The sequence below is a fragment of the Phaenicophaeus curvirostris genome, chromosome 2 (assembly GCF_032191515.1).
Source record: "Phaenicophaeus curvirostris isolate KB17595 chromosome 2, BPBGC_Pcur_1.0, whole genome shotgun sequence".
In the NCBI taxonomy this organism is placed as follows: Eukaryota; Metazoa; Chordata; class Aves; order Cuculiformes; family Cuculidae; genus Phaenicophaeus; species Phaenicophaeus curvirostris.
In genome coordinates, this window is record NC_091393.1 from 11,076,866 (window position 1) to 11,100,544 (window position 23,679).

A 23,679-nucleotide genomic window follows, 5' to 3' on the forward strand; every position below is an offset into this window, starting at 1 on the left:
AAGTAGAATAAAGTTATTACTTCAATTCATTACATACTGTGGTTAAAACATAATGGGCTGAACAATTTAGCCTCTGTTTTAATAAGCTTTAGGATGCGACAGACTGCACAATCTACAAGCCTGAGGACTATACATTTTAGAAGTTAGACTGGTTTTTGGAGTGATAGAGAAATGCTGAAAAAACGAGCTGACAGGAACTCCATGAAGTTTCACAAAGGTGGATAAGCAGTCCTGCGATTAGGATGGAATAACACAGTGCAACAGTACAGGCTGGGAAACAACTGGAGAGAAAGCACTTCTGTAGAAAAGGGCCTGGGTGACCTAGAGAACAAGCTGAAGATGAATCACCAGTGTGCTCTTGCAGCAAAGGTGTCCAAGTGAAAAATGATCTGATTAGCCAGAGTGTAGCCAGGATGTCAATGCAAGTGCTTCTGCTCCATACTGCACTTTTGAGGATGCATGGAGCTTGGGACTTCACTCTACAAGATGTGGACATGCTGGAATTAGTCCAGTAGAGGGCCACCAACATGATCAGGATGCTGGAGCACGGATTGTGTGAGGAAGAGCTGAGAGAACTGGGTTTGTTCAGACTAGAGAAGGCCTGGAGGGAACCAAATAGCTGTCTACAAGTAACTAGTGGGATGGTGTAGAGAAGATGTAGGCTCGTGGTGACAGGATCAGGGGCAAGGAAGACAATTTGGAATGTAGGAAATTCCAAACAGATTTGAGAAAAATATTTTTACTCGGCAGACAGTCAAGTGCAGCGGGAGACTGCCAAGAGTGAATTGGCATCTCCACCCTCGGAGAGACTGAGTACTTATTTGGAGATGCCCTCAGCAGCCTGGCCCAGCTGGACTGGCTCTGAGTAGGGACTGGGTCAGGGGACTTCCCAAAGTCCTTTCCAACCTGCATGATTTTCTGTTATTTGTAGTTATCATGAACTATATGCATATAATAATGGTTTTGATTTTATTGCTAATTGGATTATAAAGATTTGTTCTTTTAAAATAATACCTCATTAGGGTTTTTGCTGTATTTTTAAAAAAGCTTTGCTCAAATTGCTTTGTAGTAGTGACATGTGACATCTAGGGAGCTATGAAAACTGGCTTAAACAGCTAGAAATAGTTCAGATGTTAGATATGCACTTGCTGTTTTATGAGTGAGAACACAGGACTGTAAATTATCTGGTTAAACACAGCCTTACTCTCATACAGCCTCTTACACAGGTAAGATGCCATGTATGTGCAGGGTTAGATGCTACAAGAGGAGATTAACCCCAGAAGTCCCAATCTTCCAACCAGTTGCCGTGCTTTTCATCTTCTGACCTAATAGTGTATTTCTGTCAATTTTCACAGGGGCTATTGATGGAACAGCTTAAGGTTTTGTCATCATGAGAGTTTATGTTTCTCATGGACATCAGCTTCAGGACAAGAAGTTTCTCTAAATCGAACGCTTGAGAAGAGAAGCTTATAATTATTGTACTGTTGCCTTAAGCTGCTTGGGAAAGTGATGTGAGAATCATTTAGTGATGTGAGAATTCATTACAACTGCAAAGTTGTAACAAGAACATTTTTGAGTGCTTTTGTCAAAAGCGGAAACGAGTTTTTGTTTGTTTTCAGTTAATATGTATGCCTGTAGGAGCTAGCGTATGTAGGGCATGTGAACTGTGGCCCCTTAAAACTGCCTCATGTGGGCTCTTTGGCATCCAGTTTTGAAGAAAGCTCGGGGTGTATTTCAGTGGTTTCCTCTCTTTAGAACGAAAAAAAGAACAGAAACCAAACAATAGAAACCAGTCTAGACCTATTCCCTCTCCAGTGAAAATTATCTATCAAATAGTGCTAACCTAAGCAGATACTAACAATTCCTGGTCTTCCATTTCAAAGCCTGATATGTGATTGGGTTTGTGGGGTGGTGGTGGGGAGAAGGGGTCTTTTATAATCACATCATTTCTCCTACTGGGATTCTGTTTTATCCAAGCTGTCCACAGTATTATTTATGGAATTTAACAATCTATTTCTTTATTTTAAAAAAAAAAAAAAGCATCCCTGAAGTCAGACTGTACAACTAAAATCAGTAGAAATGGTTTGGAAGCTTAGGAAAAGCAAAGAGGAGAGAGGAATAAGCATCATTTTTTTAATAAAATAAACAACAGTGAATTTTATAGTACTGTTGTGTATTTGTCTGAGGAGAAGTGTGTGAAAAGATGCCTAATGGTCTAGATAAAGGTTTTGCTTTAATGAGTTAGAAAATATGCTGAAATCTTTGAGGTTTTGTGGTGGACTTACGCCAATGCTGTGTATTTTCAGGCAACGTTCACCTGAAACAAACTTACTTAACAACTGTTATTTCTGAAAGACACTGCGTTTCTTGTAGTGTAGAAATACTCTTAGAAGGAGGTAAGTTAACTGGGTTTTGGTTTTGAATAGGCAGGTTTCCCTAACAGTGTAACTGAAAGTGAAGAATGAAAAGGCATTCAGACTTTACACGGTTGTGTGTACAAGATCCACTGGGAAAGAAAATGAGAAGAAGAGCAGAGCTATGTGAGCCCAGCCAAAAGGTTCTCCTGACCTACTTTTAGGTAACAGATCTTAAACCTGGCTGTCACTGACACTTAGAACTCATAGACATTAGATACATGGCATTAGAGGCAATAACCTAAACAAGCTTTAGGGCTTAATTACTTTTAATATTGCATTTTCCTTTGTTTGTACTAGAAGGTGTTTCTTCTTTGACAAATTGTGTAGTCTTTAGAAGAAATTAACCTAGTTTGTCAAGAATATGCTTGTATGTGTAACAGGATAAATGTTGTGGATTCTGTACACACAAATCCAGAATTTCCTAATTATCTGTTCTTATTTGAGTTGCATATGTACCTTTCAAAATTTGTGTCTCTACTTTAGAAAATAAAAGATTTGATATCTCTAAATGCTGCTCAGCTCATTCTCCCACACGTGGGAAAAATTAGCGTATCAAGTAGGGTTATTTTATTGTTTTCTGTAGTACTACTAATAATAGACTTGTTTAAGCCTTTAAAGAAAAACATTCATTTTGCAGAGGCCTGGCAAATAGTTCTGGTTCAACACAATAATTTAAAGATTCCAGCTTTAAAAACTTGCCAAGCTGGGAAATGCATTCCCAGTGGATGACGTGGTTTGGGGACCTGCTTTGTTTGAGGGACACTTGTATTCCTCTCTTGAATGTGTGATTTTTAATTCCTTCTGAAAGCCGACTGACACTCAGGGGTTATCCTTGTGAACTTTCACTGGGATATTGCAACACATGAGGATTGTTTCTGCAGTGCCTTTTCAGAAAGTAGTTGCTTTTCTCATGTTCATAAATCAGGGATGTGGCTCTTGGGCCTGGAGTCAGTAGGTAAGCTTTGTGTTGCCCAGTGGAGGGGACATCATTATTAAATTGTTGTTTCAGTTCCTTCTGATGAATTTTGAAAGGTACATATGCAACTCAAATAAACACAGATAATTAGGAAATTCTCGATTTGTGTGTCAGCCTGGAAGGGTGCCCATAATTGTAAAATAAAATTGTACATGAATACTTGTTCTGTCAAGGTATGTGACAGAAGTTTGGAGACAGTGATACTGGTGAACTTAGAGCTTAGATCATGTTTACTAGATGAGAACAAGTAACTTGACCAAAGCCATAATTTCCATTACTAATGAATGTCCATAACCACTACAAGCACTCATTCACCACAGTTTTTCAGCACTGACAGAGAGCTTTCCCTCACTCTCCAGTGCAATACTCATGCCCATCATTGTTGAGGCTGCCCACCCCTGCCTGGGAAAAGAAATTTTACCATTTGCTTTGTGATTTAAGCTTCCCATCCAGGCATAGTTATGAGCAAACAGCCAAGTAAGGTGCTCAGCGTATGTGTGTTGTGTGTGTATGTGAAACAGGTTGCAACAGCCCAAAGCTCTTCTGGCACGATTATCTTCAGTGGCTGTTTTTTCATTCTTATATTCTTCTGAGCTCAATTTCTTCAGCCTTCAAATTTGCATTCATGCCTGTTCCGTGATTTTAGCGTTTCCATGCACAGGTTGGACTTGCTTTATATTGTCCATGACTTCTACATTTTAGTTCTTTTTCAGTTATCCATAGAAAATAAATCCTCCTACTGTTTCACTTCCATAGCTGGCTTTTCAATCTCCATCTGCTGGGGCCTTCTACTTAACTTTCCATTTCCATTGCTTCCAGTCACATCATTTCAGTTCTGCACTCTTTCTCTGTTTTCTCTTGTGCTCTTTCAGCAGCTCCCAGCATCTCCTTATTGTGCCTTTCCTGGTTTTACCTTTTTTTCCTGGAAAAGTCAGCTACCTCTTTTGTCTCCCATGAGGGGCAGATAGACATAACTAAATCGAGTCTGCGTCCCCGGGAAGGCTAGTGACTTAGCAGTATTAAAGCTTGCTTCCTATGAGCTGTCAGAAGTGGGTTTTTTACTATAAGGAAAATCAGTTTTTCTCATGACTCTTGTAAGTGGATCCTAAAATTCAATCTATGCAAATCACATCTCCTACTAGAAAAATAAGCTGTCTTTGGAAAATTTTTCATGTTATAACTTAGACATATGGTCTTATTTTGAGTGCCAGCACTGATGAAAGAAATCTGTTCCTTTCAAGGCTTGTGTTGCCATGCTGAGAGACTTAAAAATGACACTTCTGTACAACACCAGAAACTATTTCTGCGATCAGCCCCTTTGGAGAAGAAGAGCCAGACTAGTCCCTCTAGAAACAAGAAGATTGCCGCTGCCACTTATAGAATCATAGAATAACCAGGTTGGAAGAGACCCACCGGATCATCGAGTCCAACCATTCCTATCAAACACTAAACCATGCCCCTCAGCACCTCGTCCACCCGTGCCTTAAACACCTCCAGGGAAGGTGACTCAACCACCTCCCTGGGCAGCCTGTTCCAGTGCCCAATGACCCTTTCTGTGAAAAATTTTTTCCTAATGTCCAGCCTGAACCTCCCCTGGCGGAGCTTGAGGCCATTCCCTCTTGTCCTGTCACTTGGAAGAAGAGGCCAGCACCCTCCTCTCTACAACCTCCTTTAAACTTCACACAGCAAGTTGTGGTATGTTTGGCAAAACAGGACTAATAGTGAACTAATGAAAGATTTTTAGATTGACATTAAGCTCTGATTACCTGTTAATCAGGAGAGATTGTGAACATCTGAAGGCTTCTAGACATTCATGTGAATGGTGTGAATAGCGTCTGGCATTATTACTACAGTATAGGAAGTCAAGGTAGAGACAACCATCATGAAATGTGGACCACTTTTCCATTCCAAGTTTCTACCATAAGCTGTCCATAAGCCCCTAAAAGGCAATTTGAGTAACTGAAGGTACTGTAGGAACTGATAAGTGCTGCTTTTTTGTGATAGATTATTCAACAAATAGAAGATAAATGCCTTTTGGTGTTGGTTTTTCTACTGTTTTTTTTGTTCAGTTTTCCTTGAAAGGGATGTAATTTTGGTGTTACTTGTCTGGTTCATGTTACTGTAGGTTGTTGAAATGTTTCAAGAAGCAGACAAACTTTTTCATACTTAACGAATTATGAAACTGCTGGTCCTTCATTCTTCTTAAGTGGAATACATCTCTCACCATTTTCTAAAACGTATAGCAAATAACTATCTTAAACTATGGGTCCCATATAAGACTTAAAACCCTGTTAGAAATGTTTCCTTAGGTCTGTCACAGTCTTATACTTTACCTACGTTGCATAAATGTGGGTGTTTTTTTCTTTTTAATATCTTAGCTCTTAGCCTGAAAATCTTGTCGTTTTCTATCTTATCTCAAAACTACTTCCTCTTCTGTGTTATCGATTGTTCATACTATCTTGTGTAGATGCTGTGTTCACAAGTTAGTTAGCTCAGTTTGTCTGGGGCAACGTTACATCAAGGGCAGTGGTTAATTCCCCCTCCAGATTAATCACGTTTGGACAAAATACTTTTTCTGATTTTGTACAAGTGATGGATCTGCCATGATAATTTCCATTAGGAAAAGTGGCTGTTATGAAGCTAGAAAATGCTTTTAATGGGGATGCATAATTAGATACTAGAAAATGTGAAAAGTGGGAATAGAGGGGCAACATTTTCTTCACGGTCAATCAACTATGCTTGTGTTTAATGTTTAATGGCAGGATACATTTTTCAATGTCAACATTGGAAATGGTTTTCTTAAGATAATGTTGTGGGTTGGTTTTTTTTGTTTTATTTCTGTTTTCTTGTTGGTTTACCCTTGAGGTTCTGTGCATTGTACACATGGATGAAAGGGCAAGTAAGTCCTTGGTTTGCTTTGAAAATGGTAGCAACTTGAAACGAATCGGGTCTATTGGGAGAGGATTCTTGGCATTTTTTTCACCTTCAAAAATTTTCTTTCAGGTAGAACTCTTCTGTGCCTGATAGCGAATTCAGATGTTTTTATATTGGCTGGTTTCCTTAACTACCATTCGGATTTTATTTCCATAACATTCACTTTTTGTTTTAATTTACTATTTGCTTTGATGTGTGTAGCTTTTCTGGAGAGCAGTCAAATAAAAAGAAAAGTGGCACGGCCCATTTTATCACATTTTTTTTTCTGTGATTTATTTCAGTCTGATCTTTTCTACGCAGATTCTAAGCAGACACATTGATACACAGGTTGTATCTTGGCAAAAGCGGAGCTGTATGAACCATCTGGTACAGCAGTTTTAAATGGAATTGTTCTGCCATTAGTAGAAATCTTCCTTTGATCAACCAACATTTTCCATACTCTGGAAGGCTGTTGCATACCTTTGCTTTATCTCTTTAACTGGTTAAACTATAGTTTTAGGTAACAAAATAAGAACTCACACTAAGACTTTCGGCTTGTTGTATCTTATTTTTCCTTTTGTGTTTAAGATTTTTTGCTTTCTTAGTCAATCTGGTCCTTTATGTTTTTCCTCACATCTTGACTAGAGGGACAGAGCCAAACAAAATCAGTATTTAGTCTCAGTAACAAAGTTTGGAGAAGCTTATAATTTCCAGGAATATGTATAAATATTAACTGTATGACAAAGTTATGTGCGCTGTTCTGTCCCTTAGCTGCTGCTTCTGATGCTGTGATAATCTTTGCCTGTGGTTCTAGTAATGAGAGCGACTGCTGATGGCTCCTCTGAGTGTTTAAGAATTCAAAATATAGATACAGATCCTGTCATGAAACAGGTGCTTCATTGCTGTGTACATAGCAAAACTTACAGATCATATATATAAGGAAAACTATAGATTATATGTATGTGCTTGCAGTTGAAAGAAGAATTTCTTGCTTTGAAACAATATTGTTTTATTTGTGAATGCTTTGATTTATGCTTGGTCATAATCCTATGAGGCCCTTGAGAGTGCACATTTTCGGAGGTGTTAGGAATGGGTCCATTATCTCAAGACAATTTTTTTCTTGATATTTGAGTTCTTGACTGAAATAGCCATCTGCTTTTACACTTACACTATGTTCCCTTAGTAAAGGAAAAAAAGAAGTGGTAGGATAGCCTCCAAAATTTCATAAAGCTCTCAAGGATTCAATATTTGGCAAAGGCTTATAGTGAAGCTTAGGGTTTTCTTGCATTAAACTTGATAAAAACCATTCACAATTAATATCCACATAGAATTCTTCTCTACATTCTTGAATAGCCATCTGACAAGGTCTGGAAAATAAACATTGAGGCCAAGAAAATTAAATGACTATTTAAGTAATATAAGACTGTCTAGCATAGTTTATCAGATGGTAAAGTATAATGACCTAGCAATTTAATCTTTCACCATATTTTTTATTAATTCTATATTCAGCCAATTAAGTTGTCTTAACATTTCTCCTTAATGAAGAAAGCAGTGTGATTTACTGTTTGTAGTAATTGGTTATGTGATACTGCCATTAAGGAGAGAGAAATGAATGGCTGCACAACGCTGATGCAGAAATAGCTGGCTACGTTGTAAGCCCAGAGTTTCTTCTATAGGTTACAAGATGTGACTGGTTGCTTGGATTTAGGACGTCAGCGTAGTGCAAGTCCACTGAGTTAGTCGAGTAGTTCATTACTGCAGCTGCATACTATATAATTAATCTCTTAAATTCTTTCCAACATTACTCAGTGTATCATCATATGCTTGTCCCTAACTTCTGTATGTCTTGATTGCAAGAAGTTTTGTTTCTGTCTTCACAGTTACAATACAAATCTCTTCTCAGCTGGGGAGGCCTGAGAAGGAAGGAGGAAGATGTTACTTTTCAGAGATCCACTATCAGTAAAGTCCACGGACACCAAATAGGGAAGCAAAAGATTGGTGGTTACAATTTCAAGAAAAGGCCTGCAAACTCTGCATATGCACTTCTGTTTGGGGTTTTTTTGAGTGTAGAAACTGCTGTGTTCTTCACAGGCATGTCCACATCCCAATATTGACAAATACGCTTTGTCAGTAGGGGAGAATATCTGTCTGTGGATGGTCCTTTTTGTGATTAGGATGCTTGGGTTAGTTAAGAGCCCCTTGTTTCTAGTTTGCAAGACTGCTTGCTTATAGTTTATTTGCATTTTTAGGGTAAATGATGTTGTGCTGATGCTTATACCAGAAATCAGTTGTACACACCTTTTTGTTTAGTTTATGGTATTTGATGTTAGCTTTCCACATGCATGTCGTTGGAACCAGCCATTTCTTCTAATGAATTGCATAGCCTGGATATGTCCAGGAGACATATTTCAAATGGGAGAGGTTCCAGCGAGAAAATAGCAGTGTTGCACCTAATTCTGTTGCTCTCTGTTGTCTTCTGTTCTTTTATTTTCTTGAAAAGTAAAATTAAAGAAAAGATTAAACAAAAGTTCTAATATCCCTGCTTTTTTCAAGCCAATAGAGGAACTCAGTCTAAATAGCTGAACTCAAAAAAAGTTAAGGTTACTTGACTGTGACCTTTCTCACTGGAATATTTGTCAAAATAGTTGACTCATCTTTCTCTAACAAAAATAATCTGAGATTACATCTCAGATAATACATCCAGAGTAGTATATATTCAGCCAGAAGCTGTGAAAGCTTGATCATGGATAAAGTTTTACTATGTACGTCTGTGTTGGTTTTTTGTAGTTAATTTCATTCATTGTGTGGGATCTCCTCTGACTTCTGTTTTGCTTACATAAATGGCAAAACTTAAATAGATCTTAAAAAATACCTGGTGCTATTCTGCACCAGAACTTAGAAGTTACAGTCTATGGAAATAGGTTTTTATGGAAAGACAAATAATGCCATCATTTCAGTAATTTTAGAATGCAGGCAACAGTGATCAATTTAAAACTGTATACTGCAGGAATGGATCATGTTCTTACAACTTTAAGATAAGTGTATGCATATTTTCATTCACTTGAACAATTACATTAATCTGAATAGGAAAGATTTGCTTATATAGAAATGATAATGTGTGTAAGAACTTAGAAAAACTGCAGTGGATAAACTTAAAGCTAGATGTTTTGCACTTCTTGCACACGTTTACTTCTTCCTGTATTTGATTTCTTGCTTTAAAACTAAGATGTTAATTCCCTGGAATGATCAATGAACTTTTAAGAAGGTATAAAGGCATGTTTTGATTTGATATTTAAGATTTTACAACTCTACTGCATTATGTGAAGGACAAAAAAAAAGCCTTATAGCTTAAAAACTGAGAGTTATCTGAAATTAAGATGTTTAAATCTACATGCCTGCATTCATTCTAGGGGTCTCTACTTCCATATGATCAAAGGGATTAATGACAAGCAACTAATTGCTGGTCAGTTTAATTTCTGAGAACAGATCTAATCAGAACAGCACAGTTAAGTGTATGCAAAGTGTAAATATGTCTGAGGTGATCCCTAAATTTAGATATAAAACTTAAAATTATTCACGCTAAAAAATGTAAATTTGAATATTTACATCTTACTGTGGCCAGAATTGTTTTTTTCTTATGAATTTTGGGAGGGAACTAGATCCTAAAACAAACCACATGTGGGAGAAGGGGGAGGAAGAGGCTTGCTTAGCTTAAATGACGCATTACAAAGTCTGACATATCTTTGCTTCTGACATTTCTTTGCTTCTAAGTGTGTAATGTAATCATAAGACAGTCTGAACTGTTCCAAAGTTAATAAACTTTGTGTGATGCTCCTGTATTAAAGAGTGAATTGTGCAATGATCTCTGATTTTCTGTCCGAGAAGAGCAAAACCAATTAGTTTCTTTTCAACTGAGCTTATTAGGAAGCAGGTAAAAGGAGTTGCAGTGGCCAATATCCTGCAAAAGGAGTTTGTTGGTTCTTAGTTTGATGTTGTTTATGCTTCTTACTGTATGTGTTGTCGTGTCTGACTAAGCATTCCTCTACACCACCTCTGGTCTGCTTCCAAGTTCACCCCAGTCTCGTTTGTGGTCCTGGAATGCGGGAGTGCTGCTTGTCTAGCTTTTCCGCACAGACACTGGGGAGTGGGAGGGTCAGGAGAGCGTGCAACAATTCCCATCTGTTCCCAGCCAGAAGTATTCTTTCTTAAGTTAATGCTGAAGAAATGGATTACACCTTCATCCTAGTCACAGGAGAACATAAAGAGTTCAGCTGTGCTGCATTTCTGTAGCATGATAGTTTTCTTGAGCCCAGCTCATTAAACTGAATTATTTCACACTAACAGAGACACTGAAAAACTCACTAAGGAAAATAAATACATGGGCAGGATTGTCTCCTTAAAGATACCTTCCTGTCAAAGGCATGCATGAGCTACTTCTGAGTAATAGTTCCATTTCAACGTTCAAATCTAAATTCAGATTTGATGCAGAAACATATAGCAGGTGGCAGTGGGATATTGTGATATATATGCCACCATGGTCTTGCAGAACTTTATGTGACATTAAATAGATATCAGCTTGAGTTAGAGCCTGGCATAGTGCAAATAAATCCTACTGAATACAGAATTTTAAAATATGAAAACTAGTTTTCATATTCTGCCTAAGAAACTGAAGTACTTCTGTTAATTCTTACTATGACACAGAATAGAACTATAGCTGAAACCCCCAGTAAATGTCTTCTAAAGCAAATATTCTATGATCACCGGATAACAGATGAGCCTCTGTCCTGAAGTGTGTTCAGTTTTTTTTTTAAAAAAAGATGTTGTGAACAGAGTAGTAATCCATTCCTATACATAACTTGAAATGTTTTGGTTTTTTTTTAAGAGGTGAATCTGCTGCGATCCACTGGTCAGCTTACTCAAAGTTGTAATTTGGCATTTTTTCTTTGTCACTTTGTTCATGATAATATGAATTTTCAGTGACTTTTCAGCAAGAAGGAGAAGACTTTTGTTTACAAGAGAATGTTGCAAGTAGAATACTTATTGTTATGGCAAAAATGGAATGATTACCTACCTGCTGAATAACAACTAAGGCTGCACTTACAGGGCAGGTGCATTCAGAATGTATATTTTGCATGTTGCTCTAGTTTGGTTTTAATGTACTGCTGAATTCTGAAACAAATGCCAATACTGGATGAAGTAAGCTCCCCAGATAAAAGGTTTGGATAGGCTCTGCCGTTTTTAATGTACACATGAATTGCCAGCTCTTAGACAGAGATGATAAAAGGAACAGTAAGTTGCAGTCTGCAGAGTGGGAAACAATCAATGGATATGCAATACAGGCTATGACTGTCTATGACCATGAGACTTAAAGTGGGTGGACTGTAACCTATGACAATGGAACTTATTCATCTCATGGTTTGAGTCTGAAATAGTTGTTTACATTTCCTTATAGTCCAAAAGAGAAAGGGATACTTCCTAGAGGCCTGCTCAGTCTTTCTCCATAGCCTGTGGAGGGTGCCCAGAGGACTAATTTTGAGTAGAAGCATAACATTTAGACACAGTGAAACAGTATGCTACCCACAAGTAATCTAGCGTCAGCTTGTTTCAATGCTATCGACTCTCAGGTAGAATCTTTGTAGTTCATCAGGCTGGCCAGTCTCCCTGTCACCACGTCGATGCAATAGGGAGAATCCTCCCAAGTGATGACGCTGGTACTGTTGTAGGTGTGAAAGGAGCTGCTGTAAGGCAGAAATCTTTCAGCCTGAGGACCATGCAAGTAGGAGCAGTCATAAGGAGTTCCAAGGAAAAGCACCTACCTGGGGTAAGACAGGATGAAGGAAAATGAGGATGCCAAGGCTTCTGTGTGTCTGCAACTGCAAGCCAAGTATGCACTTATTAACATCCTCATCAGAGAAAAGATTCACTTCATTTTGAGTTGCCGTAATTAGGAGGATGCCTAAAAAATACAGTTATAAGATATGCTAATACAGTTTTAAGATATGCTAATCAAAAGCTGCTTTTTTGAGGGTGGAGAGTGGGGGCAGAATTGCCCAGTAAACCAACCTCAAGTCTGCAGCACCTTTTTTGCAGTAGTTCTGCAGAAACAACTGCCTACCATTTTTTTCTGCTCACATACTTTCATGTTGCTTTATTTTAGACTGCTTATTTAGATTTCATTTATACCATTGTATACCAGAAGGGAAAGATGGTAATTTTGAGATCGGCCTCTGACTCTCTCAAAGCAACTCTTTGTTATAGTATTCAAAATATTTATTTGTATTAATTATTTCTCATGCTGGTAAAAGAAGTTCATTGCTTATTCTTATCAGAAGCCCCAAATACAGTAGTTGGTAATCTGTTTACTCTCTGAAAGGCAACAATAAAGTCTGTTAAGCGTATCAGGTTTATCAGATCCCCTCAGGATTTCAGAGCTTACTAACCTGTATTTGGATAAGTACTGATTTTAGACAGATGGAATTTTTGGCAGGCACTGAAATTCCTCTTTTACCTACATGGAAATCTTGACTGACTCTCAAATAATATCTGCTTTTGTAAATGTAAGTATTGCATATTGGAGACTGTACTTTACTTATAGAATTGCTGCAGTTAAAGACCTTTTATTTGGCATTTAATTTGGAGTTATTCTGGTTAGCAACAGATGTCAGGTCAGCAGATATTATGCTTATCTAAATTCACTTTAGAAATAGAGATTCCAGGTTAGTTATTTCTCTTATAGCATCTCAGGCCTCCTGTATTAGAGTTATACCAATATTGACTCACCATATTTACAGTACAAGTGAATTAATTACTTAAGTAGAATTTCAGATATGGTCTAGTAAGGCATAATGACTGCTTTATTTTAAAAATGCATTAAATATTACTTTCTATGGCTATAAGTTATGTTAGAAGAGAAACAATATTGAGAAAGGCAGAAATTGGCAAGATTAATTTTGTTATCATGGTTCATCCAGGGGATTAGAACTCTGAGGTGGCCTACAACCAGTGTTTTTAATCTATAGTGTTGGTAAACTGTGTTGAAAATTTACATCTGTCTTAAGAACATACTCAACAAGTCTGAAAGTGATGTTGCAAGCTCTTGTTTGTCTCTTTCCCGAATGGTTCCCACAGCCAGAGCTTTCCTAAGTAGGCATCCTTCAGGGTCAATACATCCCTAGGGAGTTTTAAACTAATAAAATGGCTCAGAAATAGCCAGGGACAAAAAAACCCACAACCAACCCTGCATATTTGTTCAGCTTCTTTGGCTCTACAGTTTAAGCTGTTTGGTGTTGCCTGCTAGCAGCCACCACGAGACCTGCGACAGGTCTCTGCACTGGTCTGATGTCCCTGCTAGGGCTTCGGGTTGGGGGAGATGCAGATCACAACCAGTATTTTTTAGTATGTTTGTTATCAATTATTGCTAACAGAATCAAGCCGTTACTGTTAATAGCAGATAACTACGTCTATTTGGTCTGCTTGCAGTTACACACACACACACACACACACACACACACACACACACACACAGTTTATTGGTTCTCATGGAGTCAGCAGCATCATCAGTCTCAAGAGCTTTCTGGGTCTTTGGAGACTTCTCATGCTGCCTCTCAGCAGGGACAGCTTGGCTTTTTGTGTTCTGGAAACTTGTTTCTCTATCCACAGACAAGGGGACCTACAGAGCACATCACACGAGCTCACACCTGCTAAACTGCAAAACTGTTATTCTCACGTGAAAAGTGAGAGGCCAGGCATCTCTGCAGATCTTGCTCTAACACAGCTCTCCCTAAGCATATTAATAGCTTCAGCTGCAGGTGCTGTAAGATGTAGAGGACTGTGAGTCTGGGAGGTGGCTTGCTGGATGTTTCTGTGCCCTCATGTTGCACTTTGTAAATGATCTTTTGATTTTAAAATTACATTAAATCTGCTTTTAAGGCAACTGGCTCTGATTGAAAGCAGACAAATGCAGCTCTAGAATTTTTTTGGTTACTTTGAGATTAAAAATTCATGTAATGATATGAAGGATTCACGATAAGATAATTTTTAATGATTTAAATGGGACACATGGATTGAAGAGACTAAAGGACATTTGGGGCTTGTTGGAGCAGCAACTATACAGGCAACTAGTGCCCCTTGAAATACAGAGGAGTATTGTGAACCTGGTGTTTATCTCCTGTGCAGTTTATTTATAGTTTTTATACCCAGTATCTTCGAGCCTTCCTGGTGAGGGAGATGGCTTATGTCTGCAAATCTTGTATTTGTCTGTAATCAGTATAGTCATTAGAGTAATTTGGTTTATTGACTGCAAAGTACCTATTCTAGGGTGAGCTGGATCTTTATTTAGGCTTTTTATTTTAATCAGTGCTATATATCCCATAATTATCACGGGAGGTTAGATACCTAGATTGCATATGAACACCTAAATTTAGTGTCTAACTAGACTCAGCCCCATCCTACATGGTACCATTGCATGCACTGTATTTTTACATATTCTTGTCTCGATTACTTGTTTTACTGTTCAGCTTGTTATTGTCTGCTGTTTCTGTAATGCAGCCATCACAAACTTAAGGTGAGGAGAGATTATGCAAAAAGATTTTACTGTGTACATGTATGATAAAACAAATGTATGCAAAAAGTTTCTTAAAATAGGTTTACTTGATTACTTTCAGATAATTGTTTACAGTAGGTTAAAGGAAGATTGCTAAAATAAGAATGCTGTGATGTGTCATCGCTAATGTGCTGGTATGAATCACGCTTCTATGCAATCACTGTATCTCTGCAAGGCTGCCAAGCTGCCCACACATTCCCATGATGAATTTGCCAAGAGAAGTCTGATCTTCTTCTGGCCATCTGCATTTGTTTTGAGTCATAAGTCCCTGGGTGTGTTTATTAGCTACTGTATCTATTCATGCTTTATGTGTTGGAAGCTGGATTTGACTTTTGTTTCAGTTTCCCTTGTTGACTTGGGCTTTTAAGTTTGCTTTTTAAAATCCTATAGACTATAGAATTGGGCTGTGAATGTACTTCAGGTCTCTTGGGTTTCCTAAAAAAACACTCTGCAACAGATCTATCACGAGTCTCAAAAAACGACTTTGAAATTATAAATGTCAAATGTCATGATACAGTTCTACAACTAAATTCTTGTTAAAAAGCTGTTTTTAAAAAATGTGCAAAAAACAGAACCTGGGCCTTTTGGTATTTTGTAGCTGACACTAGGACAGTCCCTTCTTTTCCTGTATGGTCAGCACTGGGCCCATGGACTGTATTATATTCTTTTTCATTTACCTTCAGCATATCTCAGTTTTACAAGTCCTGATGCATGCCTATGCACAAGAGCTTCTCAAAAGGAACACAAGTGCATTATCTAACTTGAGTTCTGCTGTTCACACTTTACCAGTCCTCCTTTTCTGGCTTTCTCCTTCCTCATCCCAGCCAGGGTTACAAATGGTTACTGATCTTCTTTGCTTTTGAAAATTCATTGAACTTTCTTCTGTGTGTGTTGCCAGAGCGTTGCAATAGAAAGTTTGCATTTTCATGGTCAGATTTAATTTCTTAATTCAATGCTACATGTCTTAAATTGTGTAATGTTCTGCTGGTGATGATATACTTTCCTTTTATAAACTTATAATTGTATTTGTTATCTTTCTCCCTTGCCTTCATTAGGACAATATATTTTTTTCTCTCAAAGATTTTAATAATCCTATTTTTTTTTAAAAAAATCAAAATCAAATTCTGCAATTCAAGCCCTTTTGCATATATTTTTTACAACAAATCATTCCTAAAAAGAAACATGGAGCTCTAAGTTAGTGTAAATTGGCAGATTACTGGGCTATTTTTTTCTTCAGGTCAAAAAGAAGATACCTGATGACAGAAAACTATGTGAGAATTTGCACCATTTAAAAAATTACTCCTTCTGCTTACCTCCAGGGGTACTTTGTATGACAAGTCTGGCCTAAAGTGCTTGTTGCGGATGAGATGTTCATCCAGAGAGCTGCATTAGTTGCCTGTGCTTCTAATAATTTTTGGCAATAGTGACAAGAATGAGCAGAGAAACTAGCACTAACCTCCTTAACCGTATGTTGTGCTCCAACTGTAGTGTCTTGCTATGAACCACATTTGTTTTCAGCAGAATGAGTTTATTACACAGCATGTGCTCAGCTTAGTTATTCTAACTATTTCCAGCAGTAACATGCCTTGAAATGAGTGTTGGACATGGAGTATTTGAAGTATTTATCTGGTTTCCTCTGAAGTCATGTTTGGATAATAAAATTGCAAAATAGAGGGGAAATGCTTGTAAAACTCTGTTTTCCCCTGTTAAAGGTGAGGTCTTTTAAAATAAAAATTATCTAAAACATCTCAAAGGGATTAGCAGATCATGAAACTCTTAAATGTAGCTTGAAACAATTGAATATTCACGTGTGCCATATTTTCATAGTGATTTTAAATTTCACTGTTACGTTTTGGTTTGGTTTGGTGTTTTTTACATATTCTGATCTTAAAGGGGCTTATGATACTTTAGGTGCCCGAAACTGTTTTCAAGTAGCTTATACTTCCAGGACTATACATACACTTGGCTTCTTCTTCAGCCTAAGACGTTTTCCTTCAAATAAAGCAAAAGAAAATAATTTTATTAATTTTGACTTGGGTTCCTCCTTAACAATACTGGAGTAGTGTGAGAAGCCAAAATTACTGAGGACAAAAGCTTGAATAGCAAAAGATTTGCTTACAGAATGTTACATGTATCAAAGATTATGTTTTCCTGAGGACTGCATCTAGCTTTGCAGTTGAATTTCTCCTGGAGATAATCTTGTGCGTGAAGTGTTGTGAGCAGTATGGGATGGTGTGCTACTGGTGACTAGAAGTGATGCCAGAGATTTTTCATCTGGGACACCTTGGGGACAAAAACGTCTCCCATAACTGCAGAATGTTTTTGGTCTTTGAGCCAAAAGCATTTGTCTTGTTTGCATTTCCTTTTTTTTAAAAAAAAAAGAATATGGAATTGCAGGGTTCTGTAAGTCAATTTGTTCAAAGAATTGATTCTGATCTTGAGCAGATTTATACTGCAGGCAGCAGTGGGATTTTCTCAGAACTTCCTCTGTCAGAGTGCTTTCCGGCCTCTTTAATCTGCTCAGGGTTACCAAGTGCTGTGAAGGGAGGCTGCAAGAGGTGGCGTAGAGCCAGCGATCCTCCTTCCAGCCATGGCAGCAGATGTTGTGCATATCTGAGTCCCTCAGATTTGGGTGGTTCTTTAAAGATATTGTTGAAATGGGTCCACTGCATTTTTGTGATTTAGATATACAGAGTGGGTTTATTAACAGAAAGGTTTCTTTTACTTTTTGATAGTCTGAGGCAATGAACTCACTTGTACCCAAAATACTTTAGATACTGTGATTTTCCTCTAATGACATCTTAGATCAGTAGTCCGGAGATTTTTTTTCTTGTGGAAAAGACAGTACTACTAGGTATACTTCCCTGCTACGCCTTTTTATTTTCCTCTTCATTTTTTCCTTTCCCCTGCACAGGTCTGTTCCGCTCAAATACGAAGTCTGACACAAAAAAAACTGAGAACGTGTCTGTAACTCTTTTTATTTAACAAATTAAGAAAGTCTACCGTGATCACCTTCAAGATAGTTCCCTTCCAAGTTGGCCCATAGCTGCATGTGATGCCGCCAATGTTAAAGGCTATTTCACAGATCTTTTTCTGAAAGGCTTTTGAGGGTCTCTGTCATTTTCGCTTTCACATCTTCTACGAAAAAAAATGGGCTTCTTTGAGCACCAACTTGATATTTGGGATCTCTTCGCTGTAAACCTCAGTCAATAATTGAGAAGGTTCCATCACAGATTTCTTCAGTTTTGTGACAAACTTGGTGTTAACTTGCTGTTCACTCTTGCAAACCAACATCTTCCGACAGAGGGTAAGAAAACATCTATATTTAGCACACATCCACTTGTACTGAGTGAAGCAGTTGAATCACAGAATCACAGAATCACAGAATAACCAGGTTGGAAGAGACCCACCGGATCACCGAGTCCAACCGTTCCTACTGTGACAGATTAGAACATGTTCTGTAACCATCTCTTTGTCTGTCCCACTCTTGGCTCCCAAGCTTTAAAGTTAATCTTCATTGGTTTTTTTTATGTTGAGCCACATATACATGTGGGTAGAGTTTGGATGTTAGTGGTTCTCCTGAGCCCCAGGGATGACCCGATATCTTACAGGGCTTGGTCTTCTCTTACCATGGGCTGAGGAAGTAGTTAGTGAATCTGAGAGCCGCGGCTGTGGATGTGGTTTCCTCTTCTCAGCCAGCATCCTTCTGTTTGCTATCAAGCTGATAGCTTTGTGAAATACCTGCAGTGGAGCTGACAGAAGGAAATAAGTGGTTTCTAAATGCATGGGTGTTTCTAAAAATGGAAATTTTGATCTATTACAGCAAAAGATGGTGAAGTCTTGAAAGAAATTGGAGGAGGATCCCCACTATTAATATTGTTTGGAGATGGTTCTGGCTACCCTTTAGTGAAGTTGAATCTTATTAGCACATAGACAACATGCAGACATTACTTTGGTGCACTCTCTTTTCCTTGAGAAGTTTGTATAAAGCTTAGCAATTAGATGACCTTCAGATATGTCAATGGAATCTATTAAGAGATAAGACTTGTCTCTTTGCTGGCTCTGAACAGGGGCTGAGACAGCTCTTGAAATGTTTAGAATGTGCTCTCTGTCTTTAGAAGCACAGCTTGAGAATTCAGTCAAAAGCCAATGCAAAATACTGTCTGATAAAATAAGGTGTTGAGCTGTTTATTCTGGTTTATGGCTTTTCAGTACTGCAACTGAGCAATAGCATTGACATATATGTAGTTGCACTAAAAGAACCCTATGACAGAGAGGCTTGGGGGAAACGATAGAGGCGGGGCAGAGGTCAAATTCAAGTTAAGACCTAAGTTGATAAAGCAACAGAGATTAAACAGTGGAAGAGTATTAAGCAATGTACAGTAATCTAAAATCCCTGCTGAAAGTAAAAAACTTCACATCATTACAAATGGAGAGATGAATTCAGAATGAAATGTATTTGCAGTGAGTTGAACTTGAAAATGAAAAAAACAGACTCTGAGAGCTTTCTGTGCAAATGAGAATAGGAATGGGCTGTTGGACCAAAGGAGCAACAAAGGAAACAAAAATCCAGTTCCACCAAAGGGCTTGTGGGAAAGGAAGATAAAGAGGTGATGGAAGAACAATTTAGTTTTACCAAAACCAGAGCATGTAAAGAAGCATATCAAGCACAACCCTTGCAAAACTGCAAATGCTTACCTGGGAGGGACCCTTAATAATTACTATACTTGTCATATCTATGATGTATGTTTTGTCTTTTTAATGCATGAAACAGTGAACAATTCAACACAAATTAGTCAAAGTTTAATACTTAATAGTTGTGGCCTCTTGCCCTTGTGTAGTGTTCAGATTGTCACACTGTAGTTCTTCCTAGACAATTTATTTGTAATACAGAACATAAAAAAAGAGAGTTCACATCTTTTATTATGGTTGTGGTGCACTGTAGCTAATGGAAGCCTGTCCTCTCCAGGTGTTCACAAAAGGCAGCTCTCAGGAAAAGAGCATGTAAACCAAGCTGGACCTAGAGCCCTCTCTGCTGGATAGCTAGGAAACAACACTTCAAACAGGAAAAAAATAAGAATTCTGATGTAGGAAAGAAAATCTGAGAAGCTAATGCAAGAAATCTAGTCAATCCATAAAACTTATGTAGTCAAGCTCATCCTGTTACAAGGAGATGAAATAGTTTACATCTATTGCATACAATAGCCTATCATTAAATCCTCAGACAATATGTTTTAATGATCATTCTTTTCTTTTGAGCCTATATGATATGTGAGGGAGAAAATGGAAATAACATGCCATCTTAGAAATTTGAAAAACTCATAATATCTGTGCCAAAGAAGAGTATGGAAGAAAAGAATTTTAAAACCATGGATAGTATAGGAGTTGTAGATGAGCGCTGTACTTTTGTAGTACCACCCAGAAGAAATGAACATTTACTGTAGGAGCTGTAGGGATGTGTGGAAAACACGCTATTCAAAGACAAAAGAACTTTTCAAAAAAGACACTTGCCAATATATATAACTTTTCATACTCCTGTTTTAAACTAAAATACATGTTCCTGTAAGAGAGGAAACCCTATCACAGTAATTAAAGTCTGTATATTAATTCTAAAGTGAAGGCGCACACAGAGTTTTTTTCTTTCAGAAAATTTGACTAGTAGAAACAAGGAAAAGGAGAAATGGAGACAAGTTGTTGCCAGTCTGAGATCCACTGAAACTATGCAGCTTTGTACAGCCTGACCATTTGAAACTGATGCTAAAGTGTGTGTGTATGTGAGCACACACACACACCTTTTATGTGATATTTTTAGGCCAAAAATGTCTACTGGAGATTAAGAGGGATCAGCTTTGAATAAACTCACTGACGAGCATTGATTCTCCATTCTTCCATGGTCTTTCAAAATGTAATAGAAGCTGAAGACACTCATGACATATCTGGCCATAAAAAATTCATGTAAGAACAAGAGAAAACAGATTTTGTATACACTTTTGGGAGCATTTGAAATCTTGCATGCACGGAAAACTATAGCAAAATAGTTACTGACCTTTGTTAAACTTGGTTTCCATCCATTTCTTTGTGTAGGAAGAGAATGTTCTGGAAGTGTTTGATGTTCTCAACAATGTTCATTATTAAATTTTTCTTTTCCTTTTTTTTTTTTAATTTGCGTCATCATTTCACTTAAGGGTAGGAACTTGATTAATGGCATTTTAGTGCAGACAGTGGGCTGGGGTTGCCTTAGCATTTTAGTTCTGGTTAGTTTATTTTTTTCAAGCAACTCTTGAAAATTATTTTGATTAAAAAATGATGTAAGAAGTGCAGAGTAGTATGAGACAGGAAGGTTTTATAGTATATTTTTTTCTGTAAGAATAATTCATGCAAGGTAAGTTTTTCTGAAAAGAAAATTATGCTTGTCCATGTAAACAAACTATCTGGTATGAATTCACCATGTGGTGTCCTTATAGGTGTTGTGCAAAGAGGCGGTAATGGCATTGTTTAAAGGACTGTAAATTTATTATCTTGAAAAGGCAGGAGTAGTGGAAATACATAGTGGAGAATGCGTTTTGTATTTGTGCTTTTGCTTTACCTGCTTTTTCCTATCATTTGTTGACCCACCTGATTATCATGGCAGCATGAACAAAGAAATGTTAAAAGTAAATTTATAGAGATAGTTGTGAAGATATCGTAGCAGCACTTGTTTTTCACAGCAAAGTAAACGTAGAAACATTGCATTGCCGTTTTTCCCCTTTCATATCTCCTAAGTTATTTTCTCAAATTTTTTTTCATAAGAAACAAAGTATTTTGTATATTTTAGTGGGATGAGTGTAGAATATCAGACAACTGTGTAATGGCTTGTTTATACACACACCTACCTACCCACCCCCACACCTTCTGGGTGGAGTAATAAATGCTGTCTAACCTCTAGTACATTAACTTTTGAATATGTTTAAGCTGCATTATAAGAATGTTGCAAAGATCATAGACGTTTTTGGTGCCAACCTAAGAGAGACCTCAAAGACACTTGGATATCTGCCTGTACTGATTCCTGAATGGAAGCAGTGCAGGCGTGATGCTAATGGAGAGCCGTAACAAGTCTGTGGAGTCTTTAGCTGGTGGCTATGGTGTGAAACAAATGCATAGATTTCATAGGTTATATATGGAAGAAACTCCTCAGACATTCCTTTTATGCCCTAAAGCTGTCAAAGGTCTGATCTTGTCCATCAGTTTTGACTGGCTGTAGTTACCACAGCAAAGTAAACCTTCAGCAGAGTGCTTGATACTGGTGTGCTAAACCCACACACACATTTCTACTGTAAAGGCATCGACTTTCTTACAGTAACTCGAGTAGTTTCTGAAGATAGTTTAGACAGGCAGATCTCATTAAAAAGCAGCCATTTGGCAGTCTTTGCCAAACACAAACTGGATTTAAGTGCTAAACATTCTGTGACTGTCCATGTAACATACTAAATGTCTTTTAAATATCTTTTCTGGGTGCAATAAGGAATTCTAGTAAGTTTGTACAGATTTTTCTTACTGTAACTGAATGAGAATTTGTAAAAGAAAATAAATGTAAATCCAAGTTTGGATTGAACCTGCTATGGCCATGTTTCTGTTGACTTACTTCACGAGGTGCTGGACCAGGCTTTTTGACTATAAAATGATAGTGATGACTTTATTTTACCACAGAATCCTGTTAAAAATTCACATGAACATCTGAGATAACCAAGTTATTGAACAATTTTCACATATAAAAGCACTGAAAACATTATCCATGCTTTGTGTTTAGAAGATAGCCAAACGAGTAAATGAGAGTGTGCTGCTGCTCTCTTCTTTGCTTGTGACTTAATAATTCTGCTGCTAAGTCTTGAAGTGTCAGAAGACCTTAACTCATTCTGTACTGGGGTAGAGTTATTGTACAGTACAGCCCTATTTCCTTATAACTCAATAATTTTTTTCCAAAATTGTTGCATAGTTTTAAATTCTGTTTACTATTAAAAGGTTTTTCTGATGCTGATTTTACCTGTACTGTATTTAGCTGCAGAATTTTCTTAAAAGGGAAATGTCTCATATATATCTATATATATGTATTTTTTATTTTTCTTTTTTCAGGGCATGGCTTTTACCTTGGAGGAGAGGCAGCAGTTGAATATTCATGGTTTATTGCCACCTTGCTTTCTTGGTCAAGATGCCCAGGTTTATAATATTATTAAGAATTTTGAAAGGCTGACTTCTGACCTTGACAGGTAAAATATGCTGATGAAACTTTATCCTGGTTATCAAACCATGAATCCCTTATTTTTTTTTATAGTAGTGCGGTTGGAATTTTGTGGTTTTTTTCCCAAGCTATGGTGGTTGATGATTTGGAATTATTAAGCTAAATATATACTTCTCCTAGAATGCTTTCTTAAAAAAATGAGTTCCTAATCTTAAATTGTAATATTCCAGTGCTGTTCACATGAACTTATTATTCCAATAACCAAATGAAACAAACATCATCAGAAGCAAATGAACTCACATTAAACTGAAAGTCATTAATGTCTTCACATGCCTATAGATATTTATGCATTAAAACAAATACATAGAATTTATAAAATGTTAAACAATTAATATGTCGTATGTTGTTGTTATGTTCGTTATTTTTCAAAGAAAAAAAGGTGTGGAGGGCTTTAAACATATATGAATACTCTGTTTTATTTTTATTGTTTTATAGGCCCTAGAGCAAAATGTTCTTCCTTTGTTTTTTGTCTTGTGCCTTACTTTTCTTTGTTGTG

General features: G+C 37.4%; 1 protein-coding gene across 2 annotated transcripts in view; it reads left to right on the plus strand.

The window, feature by feature from the left end:
- ME1 (malic enzyme 1) overlaps window positions 1–23,679 on the plus strand; it is a 175,380-nt gene that overhangs the window by 24,220 nt on the left and 127,481 nt on the right. For both annotated transcript variants that reach the window (XM_069851267.1, XM_069851268.1), the window contains exon 2: window positions 23,018–23,151. In XM_069851267.1, the coding sequence (XP_069707368.1) occupies window positions 23,018–23,151 (134 nt within the window). The remainder of the gene's footprint in view (window positions 1–23,017; window positions 23,152–23,679) is intronic.